This window comes from Salvelinus fontinalis, chromosome 29 (genome assembly GCF_029448725.1).
Source record: "Salvelinus fontinalis isolate EN_2023a chromosome 29, ASM2944872v1, whole genome shotgun sequence".
Classification (NCBI taxonomy): domain Eukaryota; kingdom Metazoa; phylum Chordata; class Actinopteri; order Salmoniformes; family Salmonidae; genus Salvelinus; species Salvelinus fontinalis.
In genome coordinates, this window is record NC_074693.1 from 29,252,206 (window position 1) to 29,277,332 (window position 25,127).

Here is a 25,127-nt window from a genome sequence, read left to right on the forward strand (position 1 = left end):
GCCCTGACACAACCAATGAGTTGTTATTTTCTCAGGCGCCAACATCTCTTCTTCACACTCAAAAGTAGCATCAATTATCTCATTTTTGACATCCTGTCTAAATCCATCACACAGGAGACATGAAGCCAGCCTGGCTGTTTGTATAATGAAGAAGTGAAACTGTGACGTGACTCTTCCTCTGTCCTCTGTCGGAACCTATGATCAGGGTGAAAATGACACTTCTTCTTTTGCTTGTCACAAACTGGTAGAGGTCTTCTGAGTGGCAGGAACAGCTCTCTCTCATACTTTCCTTGCGTTAGTTTTGTTTGTGCTGTAAAACATTGCCAGGTGTTGGAAATTCAGCTCTGATTAGAAAATATTGTTGAAGAACTGAAGTTAATTTTAATAAACTGAGACCCTGCGTTGTGAAGAGACATGGAGGCAATTTTAGGACTGTTGGTGATCTCAGCAGGAGTGTCTCATGGTAAGAAACATCTTTATATGTGTTGGTTTCCCTCTTCTTTTATGCAGAATATAATATCAGGAGTCTTGTAAATCATGAAGCAGAAATGATGGATGATGAGGGACAATATTCAGAACACTGTAGAAGACAGTTGTCTCTTTACTCATTGTACCATAATAATGATCACTGACTTAATGATCCCTATCACGTTGATGCTGTTGGTTTGGTTATACTGTTAGCCGCTTGTATCCTCGTCTGTAAAATGATACATGACTTGACATGGGCTAGAACAGTGATAGTCACTACATTGTCTTTTCTTCTTGATCTTCAGGCTTGGAGACTTCCTGTGATGCTAGAGAAGATGGATCTCAGTGTTATGGAGCTCTAGGAGGAACTGTCTATCTCCAGCTGGTGACTGATACCACGATATATGATGAACTCTCATTTTATAAAGGCTCAACTGGTGCTAAAACAAAGATACTCAAAACGAAGAAGGATAAACTGGTAATAAGCGACACCCCCATTAGAGACAGAGTACACTTCTTTATAAACAATGGGACATTGAGGATAAATAACACAAGAAGTACAGATTCTGGTGAATACCTGCTAGAAACATTTCATTCAGTAGGGATAGCAGTAGAGATCAGAGGACTACAACTTTTCATTGAAGGTAAATTAATAACTTGCCAAATAATTATTACATGTGGTAACTTTGACAAGCTCTACATATTGCTCTGGCTAAAGTACACATATGTGACTACTTAATAATACAAATGATGAGAAATGCATTTTATGTGTAACCATGGAGTCATTTTTATTTTCATATGTTACTGTAGTTGGTACATAGAGTCATAACCACATCCATCAACATTAAATCATCTGTTGGTTATTTGAAATGCTGTCATTGTGTCACGTTCCTGACCTGTTTTCTGTTGTTTTGTATGTGTTTAATTGGTCAGGGCGTGAGTTGGGGTGGGTAGTCTATGTTATGTGTTTTCTATGTTGGGTTAATGGGTTGCCTGGTATGGCTCTCAATTAGAGGCAGGTGTGTGTCGTTTCCTCTGATTGAGAGCCATATTAAGGTAGGTTGTTCTCACTGTTTGTTTGTGGGTGATTGTTCCTGTGTCAGTGTATACCACATGGGACTGTTTCGTTTGTGCGTTCATTTTAGGTAGTCTGTTCCTGTTCTTCGTCTATATGTAAGTTTGTTTGTTTCAGGTCTGTTGCCTTCGTTTATTGTTTTGTAGTTTGTTCTAGTGTTTTGTCAGTGTTTTCGTCTTTCATTCAATAAATTAGTATGTATTCCTCACCTGCTGCGCCTTGGTCCGTTCAATCACCACAAGACGAATGTTACACATTGTGTGTCATGAATCTGCTGCTCCTGTTGACTACAGTAGTTTCTGTGGCTTTCAAGAAGAATGGCTGGTGTTGTGTTCTAATGTGTTTTGCCCTCTTACTACAGTTACATATCCTTCTTCCCCCACAGCTCCAGTGTCCTCTCCTCAGCTGTCCTCTGAGTGTCTGTCCCATGGAGAGATGAGAGTGTACTGCTCCTCTGAGGGGGATGGTCCCCAGTACAGCTGGACTCTGGATGGACAGACACTGAAAGACACTGAGATCTCTCCTGGTGATGAGACAAACACCATCACTCTGAAGAAATGCCTGTCAGGAGATCTTACCTGTACCGTTAGAAACAACATCAATAGTGATACTGTCAGCAAGAGAATCTTACCTTGTCCAGGTAATCTACTGTTCAATTTACTTTGTTAAAAAAACATTATGATCAACAAAATCAATGATTAATGATTAATGATCAATGATCAATTCTTATCAATAAGAATTGACCTGTATCGAAACAGCACTATCCATTTGCCAGTATTTACATGTAATTTAGATACGCATGTGATTACTGTTGTTTGGATTGCCTACAGGGCTGATATATGTTAACTGCACCTCATCCAACGGGACAAGAGTATCAGAGTGGGTGAATGCCACTGGTAATACCCTGTGTGTTGAGTCTACAACAGTGGCGACTGTGACTGTGGCCCCCACCAGTAAAACCTCCACTGGTAAGGGCCCGGGGCATGACATTTTCAATCCTATACTCTCTTTTTCATTATGTTTAATTTAACAGACACATCATGCACAATAATACAAGATTATATTGATAATGATGATAATGATTATTATTATTTATGATTGACGTCATCGTCATCATAATCATGACCTCTAGGGTCGTTCCACAAAATTACTAGCTATTTGATATTTTCTTTAATATAGACCACATGGAGAATTCAATATCTCCGTTTTTTAATATGAATAAAGAGTTGCTAACGTGCCAAAGTGCAGCATTTTGACACGTCCATCTGTGACTTCTAGGAATATTTTAACCCACATAATCCCAAAATGTCTCCAAGTGTTCACCATTATTGTGAAGCCTTATTTTTTTGCTTTGCCAAAGATTTGTCTTTATTTCATGTGGCGCAGTGGTCTAAGGCACTGCATCCCAGTGCTAGCTGTGCCACCTATAACGTCTGTTCTCCTCGTCTGAGGAGGAGCATGGATCGGACCAAAACGCAGCGTGTTGTGAAGACATAATGAATTTATTTAGACAAGACGAACACGAAGAACACTTGAATAAATTACAAGATAACAAAAAACGACGTAGACCGACCTGAACATGAGAACTTACATAAAACGAAGAACGCACGAACAGGAATAGACTAGACAAAACGAAACAGTCCCGTGTGGTACATAAACTAACACGGAAGACAATCACCCACAAACAAACAGTGAGAACAGCCTACCTTAATATGGTTCTCAATCAGAGGAAACGTAAAACACCTGCCCCTGATTGAGAACCATATCAGGCAAATACAATTAACCCAACATTTTATTTTATTTTATTTTATTTTATTTAACCTTTATTTAACCAGGTAGGCAAATTGAGAACACGTTCTCATTTACAATTGCGACCTGGCCAAGATAAAGCAAAGCAGTTCGACACATACAACAACACATAGTTACACATGGAGTAAAAACAAACATATAGTCAATAATACAGTGAAAAAAATAAAAAAAATAAGTCTATATACAATGTGAGCAAGTGAGGTGAGATAAGGGAGGTGAAGGCAAACAGATATATGTATAAATAAATAAAAATATAAAAAGGCCATGGAGGCGAAGTGAGTACAACACAGCAAGTAAAATAAAAACTAAAAAAAACACTGGAATGGTTGGTTTGCATTGGAAGAAAGTGCAAAGTAGAGACAGAAATAATGGGGTGCAAAGGAGCAAAATAAATTAATAAATAAATACAGTAGGTAAAGAGGTAGTTGTTTGGGCTAAATTGTAGATGGGTTATGTACAGGTGCAGTAATCTATGAGCTGCTCTGACAGCTGGTGCTTAAAGCTAGTGAGGGAGATAGGTGTTTCCAGTTTCAGAGATTTTTGTAGTTCGTTCCAGTCATTGGCAGCAGAGAACTGGAAGGAGAGGCGTCCAAAGGAAGAATTGGTTTTGGGGGTGACTAGAGAGATATACCTGCTGGAGCGCGTCCTACGGGTAGGTGCTGCTATGGTGACCAGCGAGCTGAGATAAGGGGGGACTTTACCTAGCAGGGTCTTGTAGATGACCTGGAACCAGTGGGTTTGGCGACGAGTATGAAGCGAGGGCCAGCCAACGAGAGTGTACAGGTTGCAGTGGTGGGTAGTATATGGGGCTTTGGTGACAAAACGGATGGCACTGTGATAGACTGCATCCAATTTATTGAGTAGGGTTTTGGAGGCTATTTTGTAAATGACATCACCGAAGTCGAGGATTGGTAGGATGGTCAGTTTTACAAGGGTATGTTTGGCAGCATGAGTAAAGGATGCTTTGTTGCGGAATAGGAAGCCAATTCTAGATTTGACTTTGGATTGGAGATGTTTGATGTGGGTCTGGAAGGAGAGTTTACAGTCTAACCAGACACCTAGGTATTTGTAGTTGTCCACATATTCTAAGTCAGAGCCGTCCAAAGTAGTGATGTTGGACAGGCGGGCAGGAGCAGGCAGCGATCGGTTGAAGAGCATGCATTTGGTTTTACTTGTATTTAACCTGTTTGGCGTGCAAGCCCGACCTCGGACCGAAAATGACACCCCTGCAGGGCGCGAAATTCAAAATCTATTTTTTAAAAATATTTAACTTTTACACATTAACAAGTCCAATACAGCATTTGAAAGATAAACATCTTGTCAATCCAGCCAACATGTCCGATTTTTTAAATGTTTTACAGAGAAAACACCACATATATTTATGTTAGCTCACCACCAAATACAAAAGTGGACAGACACGTATGAATTATGATTATGAAGTATGAATTATGATTGAAGTAGCATGCACAACCAACCGAAATAAACTAAAACCAACCTAAAGAGCCCAGAAAAAACGACCTCAGATGACAGTCATATAACATGTTACACAATAAATCTATGTTTTGTTCATAAAAAGTGCATATTTTAGCTATAAATCAGTTTTACATTGATGCTACCCAAAAATGCTAATACATAGCTTGAGTCTGAATCCAGCCGGGAGTAGCCAGAGAAAATACATACACCAACGTCGGCTACTAATTACACCTCATAAAACATTTCAGAAAAACATATGGTGGATAACTAATGAAAGACAGATATCGTGTGAATAAAGCCAACATTTCCGATTTTTGAAGTGTTTTACAGCGAAAACACAATATATCGTTATATTAGCTAACATCATAAGCTAGCATAAGGCAGCATTGATTCTAGTCAAGCGCTAGCCTAGCACAGTTAGCAGAGATAGCATTCAACAGTTCGACATATATATGAAAAAGCATCCCAAATTGGGTCTTATCTTTCTTGGTACTCCATCAGAATGTTGTAACGGGGTCCAATGTCCAGTAGAGTCTTTAGTTGGGTTCCAGAACGAATTATTTCCCTCTTTGGTTAGCTAGCACGATAGCATTGCTGCGCTAGAAAGCGTTTCTTCAAAAAATTCTTCCGTCGTTTCACATCTACAGTCCAGAATAAATTGCAATAATATAATTAAAGTATATTGAAAAAACATACTTTAGGATGATTTTGTGACATGTATCAAATAATATCGTAGTCAGGCATCATATTCAACGTTATCTACCTTGTTCCAGAAGCCGAGACAAAATTATCCTTCGCGCCCGGATTTTTTTTTTAACTGCGCAGGTCTCACAAGAAGTTGTGTTATTCAGTCCAAGGACGAGATATTCGACTCCTTTCAATTCTCACTTCCGCATTACAGTCTGACGAACGCCTGTGACGTGTCCCTATCGTCCCAAGTCAAATGGCCTTTTATAGAGAAGGTCTTAAAGAGACACATCGCATTTTGGAAAACTCAATTCGGCTGGGAAAATGGCTGTAAAAATATTTCTGTTCGACTTAGAGAAACAATTCAAACCTTTTTAGAAACTACAGACTGTTATCTATCCAACAGTAGTAAATATATGCATATTGGAAAATAAAAAGTTTCTTAGGAGGCCGTTTGAAAATGTGCACACATTTTCCAGTTTTTTCAATATTCAGCGTGCAGCCATAACAGGTTATTAAGAGCAGTTGGAGGCCACGGAAGGAGAGTTGTATGGCATTGAAGCTCGCCTGGAGGGTTGTTAACACAGTGTCAAAAGAAGGGCCAGAAGTATACAGAATAGTGTCGTCTGCGTAGAGGTGGATCAGAGAATCACCAGCAGCAAGAGCGACATCATTGATGTAAACAGAGAAGAGAGTCGGTCCAAGAATTGAACCCTGTGGCACCCCCATAGAGACTGCCAGAGGCCCGGACAACAGACCCTCCGATTTGACACACTGAACTCTATCAGAGAAGTAGTTGGTGAACCAGGCGAGGCAATCATTAGAGAAACCAAGGCTGTCGAGTCTGCCAATGAGGATGTGGTGATTGACAGAGTCAAAAGCCTTGGCCAGGTCAATGAATACGGCTGCACAGTATTGTTTCCTATCGATGGCGGTTACGATATCGTTTATGACCTTGAGCGTGGCTGAGGTGCACCCATGACCAGCTCTGAAACCAGATTGCATAGCGGAGAAGGTGTGGTGTGATTCGAAATGGTCGGTAATCTGTTTGTTGACTTGGCTTTCGAAGACCTTAGAAAGGCAGGGTAGGATAGATATAGGTCTGTAGCAGTTAGGGTCAAGGGTGTCCCCCCCTTTGAAGAGGGGGATAACCGCAGCTGCTTTCCAATCTTTGGGGATCTCAGACGACACGAAAGAGAGGTTGAAGAGGCTAGTAATAGGGGTGGCAACAATTTCAGCAGATAGTTTTAGAAAGAAAGGGTCCAGATTATCTAGCCCGGCTGATTTGTAAGGGTCCAGATTTTGCAGCTCATTAAGAACATCAGCTGACTGTATTTGGGAGAAAGAGAAATGGGGAAGGCTTGGGCGAGTAGCAGAGGGGAGGGCAGTGCTGTTGTCCCGGGTAGGGGTAGCCAGGTGGAAAGCATGGCCAGCCGTAGAAAAATGCTTATTGAAATTCTCAATTATAGTGGATTTGTCGGTGGTGACAGTGTTTCCTATCTTCAGGGCGGTTGGAAGCTGGGAGGAGGTGTTCTTATTCTCCATGGACTTTACGGTGTCCCAGAACTTTTTTGAATTTGTGTTGCAGGAAGCAAATTTCTGCTTGAAAAAGCTAGCCTTGGCTGTTCTAACTGCCTGTGTATATTGGTTTCTGGCTTCCCTGAAAAGTTGCATATCACGGGGGCTGTTTGATGCTAATGCAGAACGCCATAGGATGTTTTTCTGTTGGTTAAGGGCAGTCAGGTCAGGAGAGAACCAAGGGCTATATCTGTTCCTGGTTCTAAATTTCTTGAATGGGGCATGCTTATTCAAGATGGTGAGGAAGGCATTTTTAAAAAATGACCAGGCATCCTCTACTGACGGTATGAGATCAATATCCTTCCAGGATACCCCGGCCAGGTCAATTAGGAAGGCCTGCTCGCTAAAGTGTTTCAGGGAGCGTTTGACAGTGATGAGTGGAGGTCGTTTGACCGCTGACCCATTACGGATGCAGGCAATGAGGCAGTGATCGCTGAGATCTTGGTTAAAAACAGCAGAGGTGTATTTGGAGGGCAAGTTTGTTAGGATGATATCTATGAGGGTACCCGTGTTTACGGAATTGGGGTGGTACCTGGTAGGTTCATTAATAATTTGTGTGAGATTGAGGGCATCAAGCTTAGATTGTAGGGTGGCTGGGGTGTTGAGCATGTTCAAATTTAGGTCGCCTAGCAGCACGAGCTCTGAAGATAGATGGGGGGCAATCAGTTCACATATAGTGTCCAGAGCACAGCTGGGGGCAGAGGGTGGTCTATAGCAGGCGGCAACGGTGAGAGACTTGTTTTTAGAGAGGTGGATTTTTAAAAGTAGAAGTTCAAATTGTTTGGGAACAGACCTGGATAGTATAACAGAACTCTGCAGGCAGTCTTTGCAGTAGATTGCAACACCGCCCCCTTTGGCCGTTCTATCTTGTCTGAAAATATTGTAATTGGGGATAAAAATGTCTGAATTTTTGGTGGTCTTTCTAAGCCAGGATTCAGACACGGCTAAAACATCCGGGTTGGTAGAGTGTGCTAAAGCAGTGAACAGAACAAACTTAGGGAGGAGGCTCCTAATGTTAACATGCATGAAGCCAAGGCTATTACGGTTACAGAAGTCATCAAAAGAGAGCGCCTGGGGAATAGGAGTGGAGCCAGGTACTGCAGGGCCTGGATTCACCTCTACATCACCAGAGGAACAGAGGAGAAGTAGGATAATGGTACGGCTAAAAGCTATGAGAATTGGTCGCCTAGAGCTACCAGAGCAGAGAGTAAAAGGAAGTTTCTGGGGGCGATAAAATAGTTTAACCTGTTTGGGGTGCAAGCCCGACCTCGGACCGAAAATGACAACAGCTGCAGAGCGCGAAATTCAAAATCTATTTTTTAAAAATATTTAACTTTTACACATTAACAAGTCCAATACAGCATTTGAAAGATAAACATCTTGTCAATCCAGCCAACATGTCCGATTTTTTAAATGTTTTACAGAGAAAACACCACATATATTTATGTTAGCTCACCACCAAATACAAAAGTGGACAGACACGTATGAATTATGATTATGAAGTATGAATTATGATTGAAGTAGCATGCACAACCAACCGAAATAAACTAAAACCAACCTAAAGAGCCCAGAAAAAACGACCTCAGATGACAGTCATATAACATGTTACACAATAAATCTATGTTTTGTTCATAAAAAGTGCATATTTTAGCTATAAATCTGTTTTACATTGATGCTACCCAAAAATGCTAACACATAGCTAGAGTCTGAATCCAGCCGGGAGTAGCCAGAGAAAATACATACACCAACGTCGGCTACTAATTACACCTCATAAAACATTTCAGAAAAACATATGGTGGATAACTAATGAAAGACAGATATCTTGTGAATACAGACAACATTTCCGATTTTTGAAGTGTTTTACAGCGAAAACACAATATATCGTTATATTAGCTAACATCATAAGCTAGCATAAGGCAGCATTGATTCTAGTCAAGCGCTAGCCTAGCATAGTTAGCAGCGTTAGCATTCAACAGTTCGACATATATATGAAAAAGCATCCCAAATTGGGTCTTATCTTTCTTGGTACTCCATCAGAATGTTGTAACGGGGTCCAATGTCCAGTAGAGTCTTTAGTTGGGTTCCAGAACGAAGGATTCCCCTCTTTGGTTAGCTAGCACGGTAGCATTGCTGCGCCAGAAAGCGTTTCTTCAAAAAATTCTTCCGTCGTTTCACATCTAAAGTCCAGAATAAATTGCAATAATATAATTAAAGTATATTGAAAAAACAACCTTTAGGATGATTTTGTGACATGTAGCAAATAATATCGTAGTCAGGCATCATATTCAAAGTTATCTACCTTGTTCCAGAAGCCGAGATCAAATTATCCTTCGCGCCCGGATTTTTATTTTAACTGCGCATGTCTCACAAGAAGTTCTGTTATTCAGTCCAGGGACGAGATATTCGACCCCTTTCAATTCTCACTTCCGCATTACAGTCTGAGGTACGCCTCTGACGTGTCCCTATGGTCCCAAGTCAAATGGCCTTTTATAGAGAAGGTCTTAAAGAGACACATCGCATTTTGGGAAACTCAATTCGGCTGGGAAAATGGCTGTAAAAATATTTCTGTTCGACTTAGAGAAACAATTCAAACCTTTTTAGAAACTACAGACTGTTATCTATCCAACAGTAGTAAATATATGCATATTGGAAAATAAAAAGTTTCTTAGGAGGCCGTTTGAAAATGTGCACACATTTTCCAGTTTTTTCAATATTCAGCGTGCAGCCATAACAGGTTAAAGGAATAATGTACAGACAAAGGTATGGTAGGATGTGAATACAGTGGAGGTAAACCTGGGTATTGAGTGATGATGAGAGAGATCTTGTCTCTAGAAACATCATTGAAACCAGGTGATGTCATCGCATATGTGGGTGGTGGAACTGCAGGGTTGGATATGGTATAGAGAGCAGGGCTAGAATCTCTACAGTGAAATAAGCCAATAAACACTAACCAGAACAGCAATGGACAAGGCATATTTACATTAAGGAGAGGCAAGCTTAATCGAGTGATAAATAAGGGTCCAGTGAGTAGAGGTTGGTTGGGGTCGTGGCGATCCAGACAGCTGGCCGGGTATATGGCTATCGGTAGCAGCATAGGATGGAGGTCTGTTTGTAGATACCTCGTGCGTTTCCGTCGGTAGGTTCCGTGTAGTGGGGTTTTGTTCAGATAGCAGCCGATAAGACAGCTAACGATTAGCGGGCCTCAGATGAGCGTTCAGGTAACGCCGGGACGGAGGTGCCAGTTGGATAAATCCCTCGGGCAGATAACGTCGGCAGTCAGTCGTGAAGGCCCGGTGGGGTTCCGTATCTGCAGCAGCAACAAAGAAACGGGTCCGGATGGTGATGGAACTCCTCAGCTGGCTAGCTCCAGCATGATTTGAGTTAGCTCCGGGGTCGACGTAAGCCAATAGTCACACGGTATGCAGCTAGCTAGCTGCGAAATCAAGGTGCAAGTGTCCAGAGGCTGCGGTTGGAATCCGGGGAAACTGAGAGAAAAAAAGTCCCGGAATGCTCCGGTCCGAGTCGCGTTGCACAAAAGTGCCGGTAGATTATCGAGCTAAAGGAATAGCTGATGACCGCAAAACGTGGGCAGCTGAAACACCAACGCTAGCCAGCAAACCGGCTAATTTCGGGGCAGCTACAGATTAGCTTCTGGCTAGCTATCGGAGTAGCTTCTGGTTAGCTTTCAGGCTAGCTTCTGAATTAGCCCCTGGCTATCTTCCACGATGGATTTTCAGATTGAGGTAAATAATACTTATTGTAATTGGTGAAGCGGGTTGCAGGAAAGCTTTTGCAGGAAAGCTTTTGTAGTTGAGTTCTTGGATAATAAAATAAATAAAAGATATGTGAAGAATGTGAAGAAAAGGTGTAAATATATATATATACAGGACACGACACGACAACACGGAAAAATACGTCTGAACTGCTAAGCCACCTTAGAAACACATAACATAGAATGCCCACCCAGCTCACGTCCTGACCACTTAAACACATACCAAACAAAGGAAATAAGGTCAGGAACGTGACAGCCACCAGAGATTCTGGGTTCGAGCCCAGGCTTTGTCGCAGCCGGTCGTGACCGGGAGGTCCATGGAGCGATGCACAATTGGCCCAACGTCGCCTGGGTTAGGGAGGGTTTGGCTGTCTGGGATATCCTTGTCTCATTGCGCACTAGCGTCTCCTGTGGCGGGCCGGGCGCAGGTGCACGCTGACCAGGTGTTTCCTCTGACACATGGCTTTTGGGCTAGGGTTGGATGTGTGTTGTGTCAAGAAGCAGTGTGGCTAGGTTGGGTTGTGTTTCGGAGCATGGCTCTCGACCTTTGCCTCCCCCGAGTCCGTATGAGAGTTGCAGTGTCACAAGACTGTAACTGGATACCACGAAATTGGGGACAAAAAATGTGTTAAAAAAAAGTTGGACAAAGCACACATCACAACAAGAAAGACAACACAACACTACATGAAGACAACAACATAGCAAGGCAGCAACACATGACAAAACATTATGGTAGCAACACAACATAACAACAACATGTTAGCAACATAACATTGTAGCACCACAAAACATGGTACAAACATTATTGGACACAGACAACAGCACAAAAGGCAAAAAGGTAGAGACAACAATACATCACACATAGCAGCCACAACTGTCCGTAAGAGTGTCCATGATTAAGTCTTTGAATGAAGAGATTGAGATACAACTGTCCAGTTTGAGTGTTTTTTGCAGCTCCCCAATTTTGTGGTATCCAGTTACAGTCTTGTGACACTGCAACTCTCATACGGACTCGGGAGAGGCAAAGGTCGAGAGCCATGCTCCGAAACACAACCCAACCTAGCCACACTGCTTCTTGACACAACACACATCCAACCCTAGCCCAGAAGCCATGTGTATCTAGCTGCAGCGAACTGAAAAGAAGAGCGACCCAGGGATGTGTGTGCTTTGGGGAACTTTAACAGAATGTGACTGGCAGAACGGTGTTGTATGTGGAGGATGTGGGCTGCAGTAGATATCTCAGATAAGGGGGAGTGAGGCCTAAAAGGGTTTTAGAAATAACCATGAACCAGTGGGTCTTGAGAGACGACCAGTTTACAGAGGAGTAGAGAGTGCAGTGATGTGTCCTATAAGGAGCATTGGTGGTAAATCTGATGGCTGAACGGTAAAGGACATCTAGCCACTCGAGAGATTAGTGATTCATTTTCAGGTTACACTACCCAAAAGGGACTAATTTCACGGAACGACCCTCTTGAAATAGCATTATCATAGCATTTGTCAAATCTCAACTCATATGTGATTCCTTTAAATGTTTTATTGCCACCAGGGTTTATATGTTAACTGTATGTATTGTTATTTATTAAGGATCCCCATTAGCAGTTGCCAAGGCAGCAGCTAGTTTTCCTGGAGTCCAAACACATTAAGGAACAAAAGATAAACAGTACATCATATAACATTATTACACCACTACATATCTGCAATACAAAATGTAGAATACAACCATACAACAATATTACAATGTAAGCGTGTGTGTAGAGTGCATGTGCTAGCGTTTGTGTGCGTATGTGTTTGTCTGTACCTGTGTGTGTGTCTCTTACAGTAGCCGCTGTTCCATAAGGTGTATTTTCATTTTTTAAATCTGATTCTACTGCTTGCATCAGTTACCTGATGATGTGGAATAGAGTTCCATGTAGTCATGGCTCTACGTAGTACTGTGTTCTAGTTACAGTCTGTTCTGGACTTGGGGATTGTGAAGAGACCTCTGGTGGCATGTCTTGTGGGTATGCATGGGTGTCCGAGCTGTGTGCTATTAGTTTAAACAGCTTGGCAACACTTCTTACAAAAACAGGTAGTGATGAAGTCAATCTCTCCTCCACTTCGAGCCATGAGAGATTGACATGCATATTATTAACCTGTCTGGCACCGGGGTTCCGCTAGCGGAACTCCTCCCACATTCCACTGAAAAGGCAGAGCGCGAAATTCAAAAGATATTTTTTTGAAATATTTAACTTTCACACATTAACAAGTCCAATACAGCAAATGAAAGATACACATCTTGTGAATCCAGTCAACATGTCCGATTTTTAAAATGTTTTACAGCGAAAACACCACATATATTTATGTTAGCTCACCACCAAATACAAAAAGGACAGACATTTTTCACAGCACAGGTAGCATGCACAAAGCCAACCTAACTAACCAAGAACCAACCAAACTAACCAAGAAACAACTTCATCAGATGACAGTCTTATAACATGTTATACAATAAATCTATGTTTTGTTCGAAAAATGTGCATATTTGAGGTATAAATCCGTTTTACATTGCAGCTACCATCACAGCTACCGTCAGAAATAGCACCGAAGCAGCCAGAGTAATTACAGACACCAACGTCAAATACCTAAGTACTCATCATAAAACATCTCTGAAAAATCGATGGTGTACAGCAAATTAAAGACAAACAGCTTGTGAATCCAGCCAATATTTCCGATTTTTTAAAGTGTTTTACAGCAAACACAATATAGCATTATATTAGCTTACTACAATAGCCTACCACACTACCGCATTCATTCATCAAGGCACGTTAGCGATAGCAATAGGCACGTTAGCGATAGTGAATAAACCAGCAAAAGATATTAATTTTCACTAACCTTCATAAACCTTCATCAGATGACAGTCCTATAACATCAGGTTATACATACACTTATGTTTTGTTAGAAAATTTGCATATTTAGAGCTGAAATCAGTGGTTATACATTAACGTAGCATCTTTTTCCCAGAATGTGCAGATATTTTTATGACACTCGAACTATTCTGACCAAATAACTATTCATAAACGTTACTAGAAAATACATGTTGTATAGGAAATGATAGATACACTAGTTCTTAATGCAATCACCGTGTTAGAATTCTAAAAATAACTTCATTACGACATCCAGCTTAGTTATAGCGAGAGAGTACCCAAAATCTGGGCGCAAACGACTATTTCACATGTTCGACAGATATATGAAATAGCATCATAAAATGGGTCCTACTTTTGAAGATCTTCCATCAGAATGTTGTACAAGGGGTCCTTTGTCCAAAACAATCGTTGTTTGGTTTTAGAATGTCCTCTTCTCCAGTCAATTAGCACGGAAAGCTGGCAAAGTAGCGCGAAGCTCTCCTTCCTGAACAAAGGCACACAACGCAACACGCCTAACGTCCCGAATAAATTTCAATAATCTAATAAAACTATATTGAAAAAACATACTTTACGATGATATTGTCACATGTATCAAATAAAATCAAAGCCGGAGATATTAGTCGTCTATAATGACAGCTTTTCAGAAGGCAAAACCAGGTCCCTTTACGCGCTCTCCAGAAAACAGGAAACTGGTGACACGTCATGCCGAGAGCTTTTATTCGACCCCAGATCAAGTTATACACTCCATTTCTTCTCTCACTGCCTGTCGACATCTAGTGGAAGACGTATGAAGTGCATGTATACTGATATATATCAAGGACATTTATAGGCAGGCCCTAGAACAGAGCATCGATTTCAGATTTTCCACTTCCTGTCAGGAAGTTTGCTGCAAAATGAGTTCTGTTTTACTCACAGATATAATTCAAACGGTTTTAGAAACTAGAGAGTGTTTTCTATCCAATAGTAATAATAATATGCATATTGTACGAGCAAGAATTGAGTACGAGGCCGTTTAAATTGGGCACGATTTTCCCCCAAAGTGAAAACAGCGCCCTCTGTCCTCAACAGGTTAAAGTTAAATAGCCATCACTAGCCGACTACCACCCGGATGCTCAACTGAATATATGTAAATACTGTATTCTATTCTACTGTATTTTAGTCAATGCCTCTCCGACATTGCTCGTCCTAATATTTATATATTTCTTAATTCCATTTTATTTTATTTCACATATATTATCTAGATAGTGACTGTTAGGACTTGGTGGTCAGTAGCAGCTTCCCACAAGAATAGAATTTAGTTAAGGCAGATGAACCTGTAGCCATATTACTTTCACAGTATTTAATATGAGAGTCTCTAAGCTTTAAAGGAATGTGGTTCTGAATATAGACTGCAACACCACCCCATTGGTATTTCTGTCTATTCTGTAGATGTTAAAACCAGTATTGCTTCCACTGTATTATCAAATAATTATCTAAGTTAGTTTCAGAATATGAATGAAATCTGTTACTAGCACGTTTTTGATTTCATGAACTTCGTTTCTTAGGCTAAATACAGTGCATTCGGAAAGTATTCCAACCCCATGACTTTTTCCACATTTTTTCACGTTAAAGCCTTATTCTAAAAAGAATACGATTGTTTTTTCCCTCATCAATCTACACACAGTACCCCATAGTGACAAAACAAAAACAGGTATTTATTACGTTTACATTCAGACGCTTTACTCAGGACTTTGTTGAAGCACTTGGCAGCGATTGCAGCCTCAATTCTTCTTGGGTATGACGCTACAAGCTTGGCACACGTGTATTTCGGGAGTTTCTCCCATTCATCTTTGCAGATCCTCTCAAGCTCTGTCAAGTTGGATGGGGAGCATCGCTGCAGAGCTATTTTGAGGTTTCTCCAGAGATGTTTGATCGGGATTAAGTCCGGGCTCTGCCTGGACCACTCAAAGATATTCAGAGACTTGTCCTGAAGCCACTCCTGCGTTGTTTCGGCTGTGTGCTTAGGGTTGTTGTCCTGTTAGAAGGTGAACCTTTGTCCCAGTCTGATGATGTGAGTGCTCTGGAGCAGATTTTCACCAAGAATCTCTCTGTACTTTGCTACATTCATCTTTCCTTCGATCCCAACTAGTCTCCCAGTCCCTGCCGATGGAAAAACATCCCCACAGCATTATGCTACCACCACCATGCTTCACCATAGGGAGAGTGCCAGGTTTCTTCCAGACATGACGCTTGGCATTCAGGCCAAAGAGTAGAATCTTTGTTTCATCAGACCAGAGAATCTTGTTTCTCATGGTCTGAAATTCTTTAGGTGCCTTTTGTCAAACTCCAAGCATGCTGTCATGTGCCTTTTACTGAGGAGTGGCTTCCGTCTGGCCACTCTACCATAAAGGCCTTATTGGTGGAGTGCCGCAGTGATGGTTCTCCTTCTGGAAAGTTATCCCATCTCCACAGAGGAACTCTGGAGCTCTTTCAGTGACAATCGGGTTCTTGGTCACCTCCCTGACGAAGTCTCTACTCCCCCCGATTGATCAGTTTGGCCGGGTTGCCAGCTCTGGGAAGACCTTCAATGCTGCAGAAATGTTTTGGTACCCTTCCCCAGATCTGTGCCTCAACACAATCTTGTCTGAGAGCTCTACGGACAATTCCTTCAACCTCATGGTTTGGTTTTTGCTCTGACATGCACTGTCAACTGTATAGACTGATGTGTGAATTTCCAAATCATGTCCAATCAGTTGAATTAACCATAGATGGACTCTAATCAAATTGTGGAAACATCTCAAGGACGATCAACGGAAACTGTCACACCCTGACCATAGAGAGCTTTTTATGTCTCTATTTTGGTTTGGTCAGGGTGTGATTTGGGTGGGCATTCTATGTTTATTTTCTATGTTTTGCATTTCTTTGTGTTTGGCCGGGTGTGGTTCTCAATCAGAGGCAGCTGTCTATCGTTGTCTCTGATTGAGAACCATACTTAGGTATCTTTTCCCCACCCATGCTTTGTGGGTAGTTGTTTTCTGTTTTTGTGTCTGCACCAGACAGAACTGTTTTGTTTTGTTCTATTTTGTTATTTTGTTCTCAGTGTTCAGTTGAAATTAAAGCATGAACACTTACCACGCTGCGCTTTGGTCCACACCTTCTTCAACAGACGACCGTTACAGAAAAAGGATACACCTTAGCCCAATTTCAAGTCTCATAGGGGTCTGAATACTTATGTATTTTTGGTCTGCAGTCCTCTGCAAGCAAACAGTTGCTACATTGAAAGTCTGGGCGGTCCACATTGTCCCAGAATAAAGCAAAATAAAAACAGACCCTGCACCATTGAAAATGTTCAATAATGACCTCCATCTGAGAAATACAGCCAGCTAGGCTTCTGTATCTCTCTCCTTACAGGATGAAGAAATGAACAAAAAGAGCTCACAAAAATGGCTAAATCTGAAAAGCAGAAAGATGTTTCCTCTTTAAATCCACACAAAAGCAGTGTCTTTGCACATACTATTGGTCACAGCATTGGCTAATGTTGGTAGCACTACAATGCAGTTCCAGCCAGGTCAGTTTGTAGGGAAAAGGTAACAGGCAGCGGGGAATCCAGTCACAATTAGTGTGGGAAACCTCTGAGGTCCCAGACACAAGGGTTGGGAAACCTTGCTAGCTTGATACTGATAGCTACCAGCTAGGCTAGTAGCTAAGCTACAGTAAACAACTTCAGGCTTTTTGGTTTGGCAGGATCCCTGGACAGATAGTAGCTGTCACAGCAACTGAGGCTAACCGCGATGCAGGATCCAAAATAAAAAAGTATGTAATTAAAACTTGGCAAGGAAACACAACTTTCAAAAACAATAAAGTGAGGAGACAAAGATTTCAGGGTGGGTTATTGAGGCTAATAATACCCTTCAACAGTGGCCCCCACAACTGTGATAGTCAACCACTGGGTTGAGGCATGAAACCTTAGTAATTGCTCAACACGTCCCAGCCACAATAAATAATTTTACTGCTGTCTCCCTTTAACAGAACATTCAGCAGAAATCTCCTCGTGGGCTGGTAGGTTTTATGTTGAAAGCAGATCTTACTGCAGTTCATTTTCATGGATTTGATAAATTAGCTGATTAGTTAATTTAGGTGTTATACCTTCTCCATTCTGTCCCCCAGGAACAGGGTTCGATGTGTTTGTTTATTTTCAACTTGCTGAAGTCTTCTGTTATGCTGATGAAGGAGGATCCAAAAGCGACGAAATAGAAACAGAGTCTTTATTCCAGTCTTAGACAAAAACGATACTCCTGATATATCTAAGGTAAAAACAAAACAGGAAAACTGAAATCCTCTCGTCAGTAGAGATGAACGACTGGAGACGCGACCCCTAGACACCTGCTCACACGCTGCATCTGATGAAGGCAAAAACACGAAAGGGCCGAACAAGGACACAGAACAGCACACATCAAACAAGAATCCGACAAAGACAGAAGCAGAAAACAGAGGGAGAAATAGGGACTCAAATCAGAGGGCAAAATAGGGGACAGGTGTGAAAGAGTAAATGAGGTCGTTAGGAGAAAGAGAAACAGCTGGGAGCAGGAACGGAACGATAGAGAGAGAGAGCGGGGGAGGGAGAGAGGGAGGAGGAGAGAGAGGAAAAGAAAGAGGGAAAGAACCTAATAAGACCAGCAGAGGGAAGCACAGGGACAAGACATGAAGATCAAAGACAAAACATGACAGTACCCCCCCACTCACCAAGCGCCTCCTGGCGCACTCGAGGAGGAACCCTGGCGGCGACGAAGGAAATCATCAATCAACGAACGGTCCAGCACGTCCCGAGATGGAACCCAACTCCTCTCCTCAGGACCGAAACCCTCCCCATCCACTAAGTACTGTTGACCACGTCCCTGAGAACGCATGTCCATGATCCTCCGTTCCTTGTAAATAGGTGCGCCCTTGACAAGGACGGGAGGGGGGGAGGGAAGACGAACGGGGGCGCGAAGAAAAGGCTTGACACAAGAGACATGGAAGACAGGGTGGACGCGACGAAGATGTCGCGGAAGAAGCAGTCGCACAGCGACAGGATTAACGACCTGAGAGACACGAAACGGACCAATGAACCGCGGAGTCAACTTGCGAGAAGCTGTCGTAAGGGAAAGGTTACGAGTGGAAAGCCACACTCTCTGACCGCGACAATACCTAGGACTCTTAACCTGTTGGGGATGGGGGCGCTGTTTAGACTATTTATGCTAATGTGGCTAATTTTTTAAACGGCTTCCCACAAAATCCTTGATCGTACAATATGCATATTATTATTATTATTGGATAGAAAACAGTCTATAGTTTCTATAGGAGTTGAAATTTTGTCTCTAAGTGGAACAGAGCCCATTCTACAGCAATTTCCCTGACATGGAGTCAGATTTGAGAAACGTTGGCCACTTTTCTGAAGTCATTTAAACGGGCACTGTCGTTGCTATGACTATACGGACACTTCTTACGTCTTCCCCTGGATGCCTTTACGTGATGACGATTCCAACGGGCTCGATTGCTCGTTCACAGGCCCTACAAATGAAAAAAACCTTTAGCTAGCAAGTCTTTTCTTGCTGCGTAACGCGCGTGGAAGACACCGACCCTCTCCTGTTCCAAGCGTTAGTTTAGCCTGTTATATTTCTCCGGTCATCTTTTCACTCGTTATAGGAGTTACAAACATCACAAAGTAGTTAATTTAAAGCGTTTTATAGCAATTTATATCCGTTTAGTGCGATTTTGGGACATTTATTTTTGCAACGATGTGAAAAGTTGGTCACGCTTTTCAGTTCATCCCGAACGTAGTTGACATTTCCACATGGCAAGAGGACAGCTTTCCACCAAAAGACGATTTCTCCCAAGAAAGGATCCTTTGCCCAAGATACTGATGGAAGAACAGCTCAAGGTAGGACATTTTTATTATGATAAATCGTGTTTCTGTCGAAACATTTTAGTGGCTTAGGACGCCATGTTTTTTGACGTAGCTTCGCTTGGCGCAAACTGTATTGAAAAGTAAGGATAAATTAAAAAATGTAATAACGCAATTGTATTAAGAATTAAATTGTCTATCAATCCCTGTCCACCCTATATTTTTTAGTCACGTTTATGAGTATTTATGTATAAGAGTAGATCACTGTCTAAGTGGCGCAAGGACGTTTTCTTTACCAGCTTGTCTACATTTCACATTGTCTAACCATGATTTTGGTGGCTAAATATAAACATTTTCGATCAAACTGTATATGCATGTTGTAATGTGATGTTACAGGAGTGTCATCGGAAGAATTCTGAGAAGGTTAGTGAAAAAATTAATATCTTTTGGCGATGTTGACTTTTATCGCTCACTTTGGCTAGAATCAATGCTGGGCTGCTAATTGCTATGTGCTAAGCTAATATAACGATTTATTGTGTTTTCGCTGTAAGACACTTAGAAAATCTGAAATATTGTCTGTATTCACAGGATCTGTGTCTTTCGATTCGTGTATGCTGTGTATTTTTACGAAATGTTTGATGATTAGTAGTTAGGTAAACACGTTGCTCATTGTAATTATTCTAGTCCATTTGTGATGGTGGGTGCAATTGTAAACTATGCCATATACCTGAAATATGCACTTTTTTCTAACAAAACCTATCCCATACCATAAATATGTTATCAGACTGTCATCTAATGAGTTTTTTTGTTGGTTAGGGGCTATAAATATCTTAGTTTAGCCGAATTGGTGATGGCTACTGGTGTTGGTGGACAAATAAAAGATGGTGGAATATGCTAATGTGTTTTTAGGTAATAGATGTACATCTTTACATATTGTGTCTTCCCTGTAAAACATTTTAAAAATCGGAAATGTTGACTGGATTCATAAGATCTGTGTCTTTCATTAGCTGTATTGGACTTTAATGTGTGAAAGTTAAATATTTTAAAAATATATTTTTTTTGAATTTCGCGGCACTGGTTTTTCAGTGGGGGGGGGGGGGGAGTGCCGCTAGCGCCACGCTGATCCTAGACAGGTTAATCCTACGTTTATTGGCGGCTCTCACAGTCCTCCCCGCAGACGAAGGCAGACCGGTACTAAAGTCTAAGGCGATCTGAGACCATGGTCGAGAAGGAATGGGAAGCGGTCTAAGACGACCGGCATGAGGAGAGTTACCTGACTTAGTCTGCGCGCAGTCCGGACAAGCAGCCACGAAACGGCGCGTGTCCCGCTCCTGAGTAGGCCACCAAAACCGCTGGCGAATAGAAGCAAGCGTACCCCGAACGCCGGGGTGACCAGCTAACTTGGCAGAATGAGCCCACTGAAGAACAGCCAGACGAATAGAGACAGGAACGAACAGAAGGTTACTAGGACAAGCGCGCGGCAACGCAGTGTGAGTGAGTGCTTGCTTTACCTGTCTCTCAATTCCCCAGACAGTCAACCCGACAACACGCCCTTCAGGGAGAATCCCCTCGGGTTTCGATGGCGACAATCGATGAGAAAAGTAAGCGCAAGGATGGACCTTATCGTCAGACTGGAAGCGCTGGGACAGAATGGCTCCCACGCCCACCTCTGAAGCGTCAACCTCGACAATGAATTGTTTAGTGACGTCAGGAGTAACAAGGATAGGGGCGGATGTAACACGCTTCTTGAGGAGATCAAAAGCTCCCTGGGCGGAACCAGACCACTTAAAGCGAGACTTGACAGAAGTCAGAGCTGTGAGAGGGGCAGCCACTTGACCAAAATTACGAATGAAACGCCGATAGAAATTAGCGAAACCGAGAAAGCGCTGTAACTCGACACGTGACTTAGGAACAGGCCAATCGCTGACATCCTGGACCTTAGCGGAATCCATCTGAATGCCTTCAGCAGACAGATAATCATCGAGAGCCTTACGTTCGGGAGCCGACAGAGAGAATAATCTACCCCGAGGAGAAGTGGTCCCCGGATGGAGATCAATACAACAATCATACGACCGGTGAGGAGGAAGAGAGTTGGCTCTGGACCGACTGAAGACCGTGCGTAGATCATGATGTTCCTCCGGCACTCCTGTCACATCACCAGGCTCCTCCTGAGTAGAGGGGACAGAAGAAACAGGAGGAATAGCAGACATTAAACACTTCACATGACAAGAAACGTTCCAGGATAGGATAGAATTACTAGACCAATTAATAGAAGGATTATGACATACTAGCCAGGGATGACCCAAAACAACAGGTGTAACAGGTGAACAAAAAATCAAAAAAGAAATGGTCTCACTGTGGTTACCAGATACTGTGAGGGTTAAAGGTAGTGTCTCATATCTGATACTGGGGAGAGAACTACCATCTAAGGCGAACATGGGTGTGATCCTCCCTAACTCTCTGAGAGGAATGTCATGTTTCCGAGCCCATGCTTCGTCCATAAAACAACCCTCAGCCCCAGAGTCTATCAAGGCACTGCAGGAAGCAGCCGACCCGGTCCAGCGTAGATGGACCGACAAGGTAGTACAGGATCTTGATGGAGAGACCTGAGTAGTAGCGCTCACCAGTAGCCCTCCGCTTACTGATGATCTCTGACCTTTAACTGGACATGACATGACAAAATGTCCAGCAGAACCGCAATAGAAGCAAAGGCGGTTGGTGATTCTCCGTTCCCTCTCCTTAGTCGAGATGTGAACACCTCCCAGCTGCATGGGCTCAGTCTCTGAGCCGATGGAAGGAGATGGTCGAGATGCGGAGAAGGGAAGCCCCGCTAACGCGAGCTCTCTTCCCCGAGCTCGGTGACGAAGATCTACCCGTCGTTCTATGCGGATGGCGAGTGCAATCAACGAGTCCACGCTGGAAGGAACCTCCCGGGAGAGAATCTCATCCTTAACCTCAGCGTGGAGTCCCTCCAGAAAACGAGCGAGCAACGCCGGCTCGTTCCAGTCACTGGATGCAGCAAGAGTACGAAACTCTATAGAGTAATCCGTTATGGATCGATCACCTTGACATAGGGAAGCCAGACCCCTGGAAGCCTCCTTCCCAAAAACTGAACGATCAAAGACCCGTATCATCTCCTCCTTAAAGTTCTGATAAACGTCAGAACACTCAGCCCTTGCCTCCCAGATAGCTGTGCCCCACTCCCGAGCCCGCCCAGTAAGGAGTGATATGACGTAAGCGATCCGAGCTCTCTCTCCAGAGTATGTGTTGGGCTGGAGAGAGAACACAATATCACACTGGGTGAGAAAGGAGCGACACTCAGTGGGCTGTCCAGAGTAACATGGTGGATTATTAACCCTGGGTTCCGGAGACTCGGAAGACCAGGAAGTAGCTTGTGGTACGAGACGAAGACTCTGAAACTGTCCTGAGAGATCGGAAACCTGAGCGGCCAGGGTCTCAACGGCATGACGAGCAGCAGACAATTCCTGCTCGTGTCTGCCGAGCATTGCTCCCTGGAACTTGACGGTAGTGTAGAGAGAATCCGTAGTCGCTGGGTCCATTCTTGGTCGGATTCTTCTGTTATGCTGATGAAGGAGGACCCAAAAGCGACGAAATAGAAACAGAGTCTTTATTCCAGTCTTAGACAAAAACGATACTCCTGATATATCTAAGGTAAAAACAAAACAGGAAAACTGAAATCCTCTCGTCAGTAGAGATGAACGACTGGAGACGCGACCCCTAGACACCTGCTCACACGCTGCATCTGATGAAGGCAAAAACACGAAAGGGCCGAACAAGGACACAGAACAGCACACATCAAACAAGAATCCGACAAAGACAGAAGCAGAAAACAGAGGGAGAAATAGGGACTCAAATCAGAGGGCAAAATAGGGGACAGGTGTGAAAGAGTAAATGAGGTCGTTAGGAGAAAGAGAAACAGCTGGGAGCAGGAACGGAACGATAGAGAGAGAGAGCGGGGGAGGGAGAGAGGGAGGAGGAGAGAGAGGAATAGAAAGAGGGAAAGAACCTAATAAGACCAGCAGAGGGAAGCACAGGGACAAGACATGAAGATCAAAGACAAAACATGACATCTTCATTCTGCTGACAGTCTGTCTGGGATCATACTGTTTCTACAAGAAAACCTGTCCTCAAGAACAAGGTCAGTAATGCATCATTGTACCTTTGTTCAACGTATTTTGTTTGATAAGTAAAATTGTATTATTATTCTTAATTCGCTCTCTCCCCCCCCTCTCTCTGTCTCTCGCTCACTCACTCACTCACTCGCTCTCGCTCACTCTGTTTTTCTCTCTCTCCAGATGATGGTGAGTAAGCAGAGTGTTTGCAGTCTCTCAGGTGGATCACTGTGGGACTCAAAGGGGGGTGTTGATGTCATGAAAGTTGCCATGGGGACCATGATTAATGACTAATGATGATGTTATACTGCTTATTGCTGTTTTAATCTTAATCAAGCTCAAACTCAAAGCACAGTCATGTATTTAGATCTTTTGACATACATTTGTATAGTTTCATAATGTTTCTTAAGACATGCCCTTAACAAAGAAATAATGAATGATCTATGTGATTGTGTTAATTTAAGGGATTTTACCATTTGAATTTTAGTGTTTTAGTGGTTTTTTATTTGTACAAACAGTTACATAAACGAATGAAAATGCTATTGTGTTTTTGAAAATACATTTTCTTTAATATTCAAATGTGACCTAAGACCTCCATAAACATAACCACATTTTTATTTTGCAATAGCAAATATGTAGAGTTCAAAAGGTACTTGCACTCAAAACCATTAAAAGGAATAACCCAAGGAGATGCAAAAATAATGCACTTAATTTAATCAATGCTCAAAAGAATACAAAAAGGTGCTAGAAAACAAAAACAGATTATACGTTTTGACCTCATGCTTTTATTACTGCTGTATAAACAAATTATGAAGATATGTACTTAAATGGGGATCTGTAACAGACACTTCCATTCTTACTGTAACTTCATCATGTTTTGATTTGATGTATTATTTGTGTGATCTTGAATGCATAGAAATAAAAGCAAACTACTTTTGAAACATTCTGGACCTTGAGAATGGCGCCGAAGGAGATGACTGCCGTTTTACAATCCTGTAACCAATTGTGCTATTGTGTATGTTTTTTGTGTTATTTGTAACCTATTTTGAACATAATGTTTCTGGACAGCGATTACTCACCCCATGCTGGAGGAATACTTTTTCTTCAACGAGACGGACGGGATGGATTTATTTCAGACGCACGACAAGACCCTAATCCCAGTGATTCACAAAAGAAAGAGACGGAGGTATTGGGGTCTACCTTTACCATCGGTCAGTCTACCTTTACTAGTCTACCTTTACCATCGGTCATATTAGCCAACGTACAATCAATCGATAAAAAAATAGACAAACTACGATCACGTATATCCTACCAACCGGACTGTCACGTTGTATAGGAGACAGGCGCAGGAATTCGAAATAGTGTTATT

The 25,127-nt window shown here is 42.4% G+C and overlaps 1 protein-coding gene across 1 annotated transcript; it reads left to right on the plus strand.

Annotated features, from left to right (window-relative positions):
- The first annotated feature begins 213 nt into the window (after positions 1-213).
- On the plus strand, positions 214-19,369 carry LOC129827799 (uncharacterized). Its single transcript, XM_055888993.1, has 6 exons — positions 214-463; positions 774-1,112; positions 1,929-2,183; positions 2,374-2,511; positions 17,771-17,800; positions 17,909-19,369. The coding sequence occupies exons 1-6, from the start codon at positions 415-417 to the stop codon at positions 18,019-18,021; spliced, it is 924 nt and encodes a 307-aa protein (XP_055744968.1). The 5' UTR covers positions 214-414; the 3' UTR covers positions 18,022-19,369.
- The last annotated feature ends 5,758 nt before the right edge of the window (positions 19,370-25,127 follow it).

Excerpts from the sequence above, each read along its gene's own strand:
- LOC129827799 (XM_055888993.1), top strand. The coding sequence starts at position 415 with ATGGAGGCAATTTTAGGACTGTTGGTGATCTCAGCAGGAGTGTCTCAT. Across the intron at positions 464-773 it reads CTCAGCAGGAGTGTCTCATG|GCTTGGAGACTTCCTGTGAT; the intron begins GTAAGAAACATC and ends CTTGATCTTCAG. Across the intron at positions 17,801-17,908 it reads AGAAATCTCCTCGTGGGCTG|GAACAGGGTTCGATGTGTTT; the intron begins GTAGGTTTTATG and ends TCTGTCCCCCAG.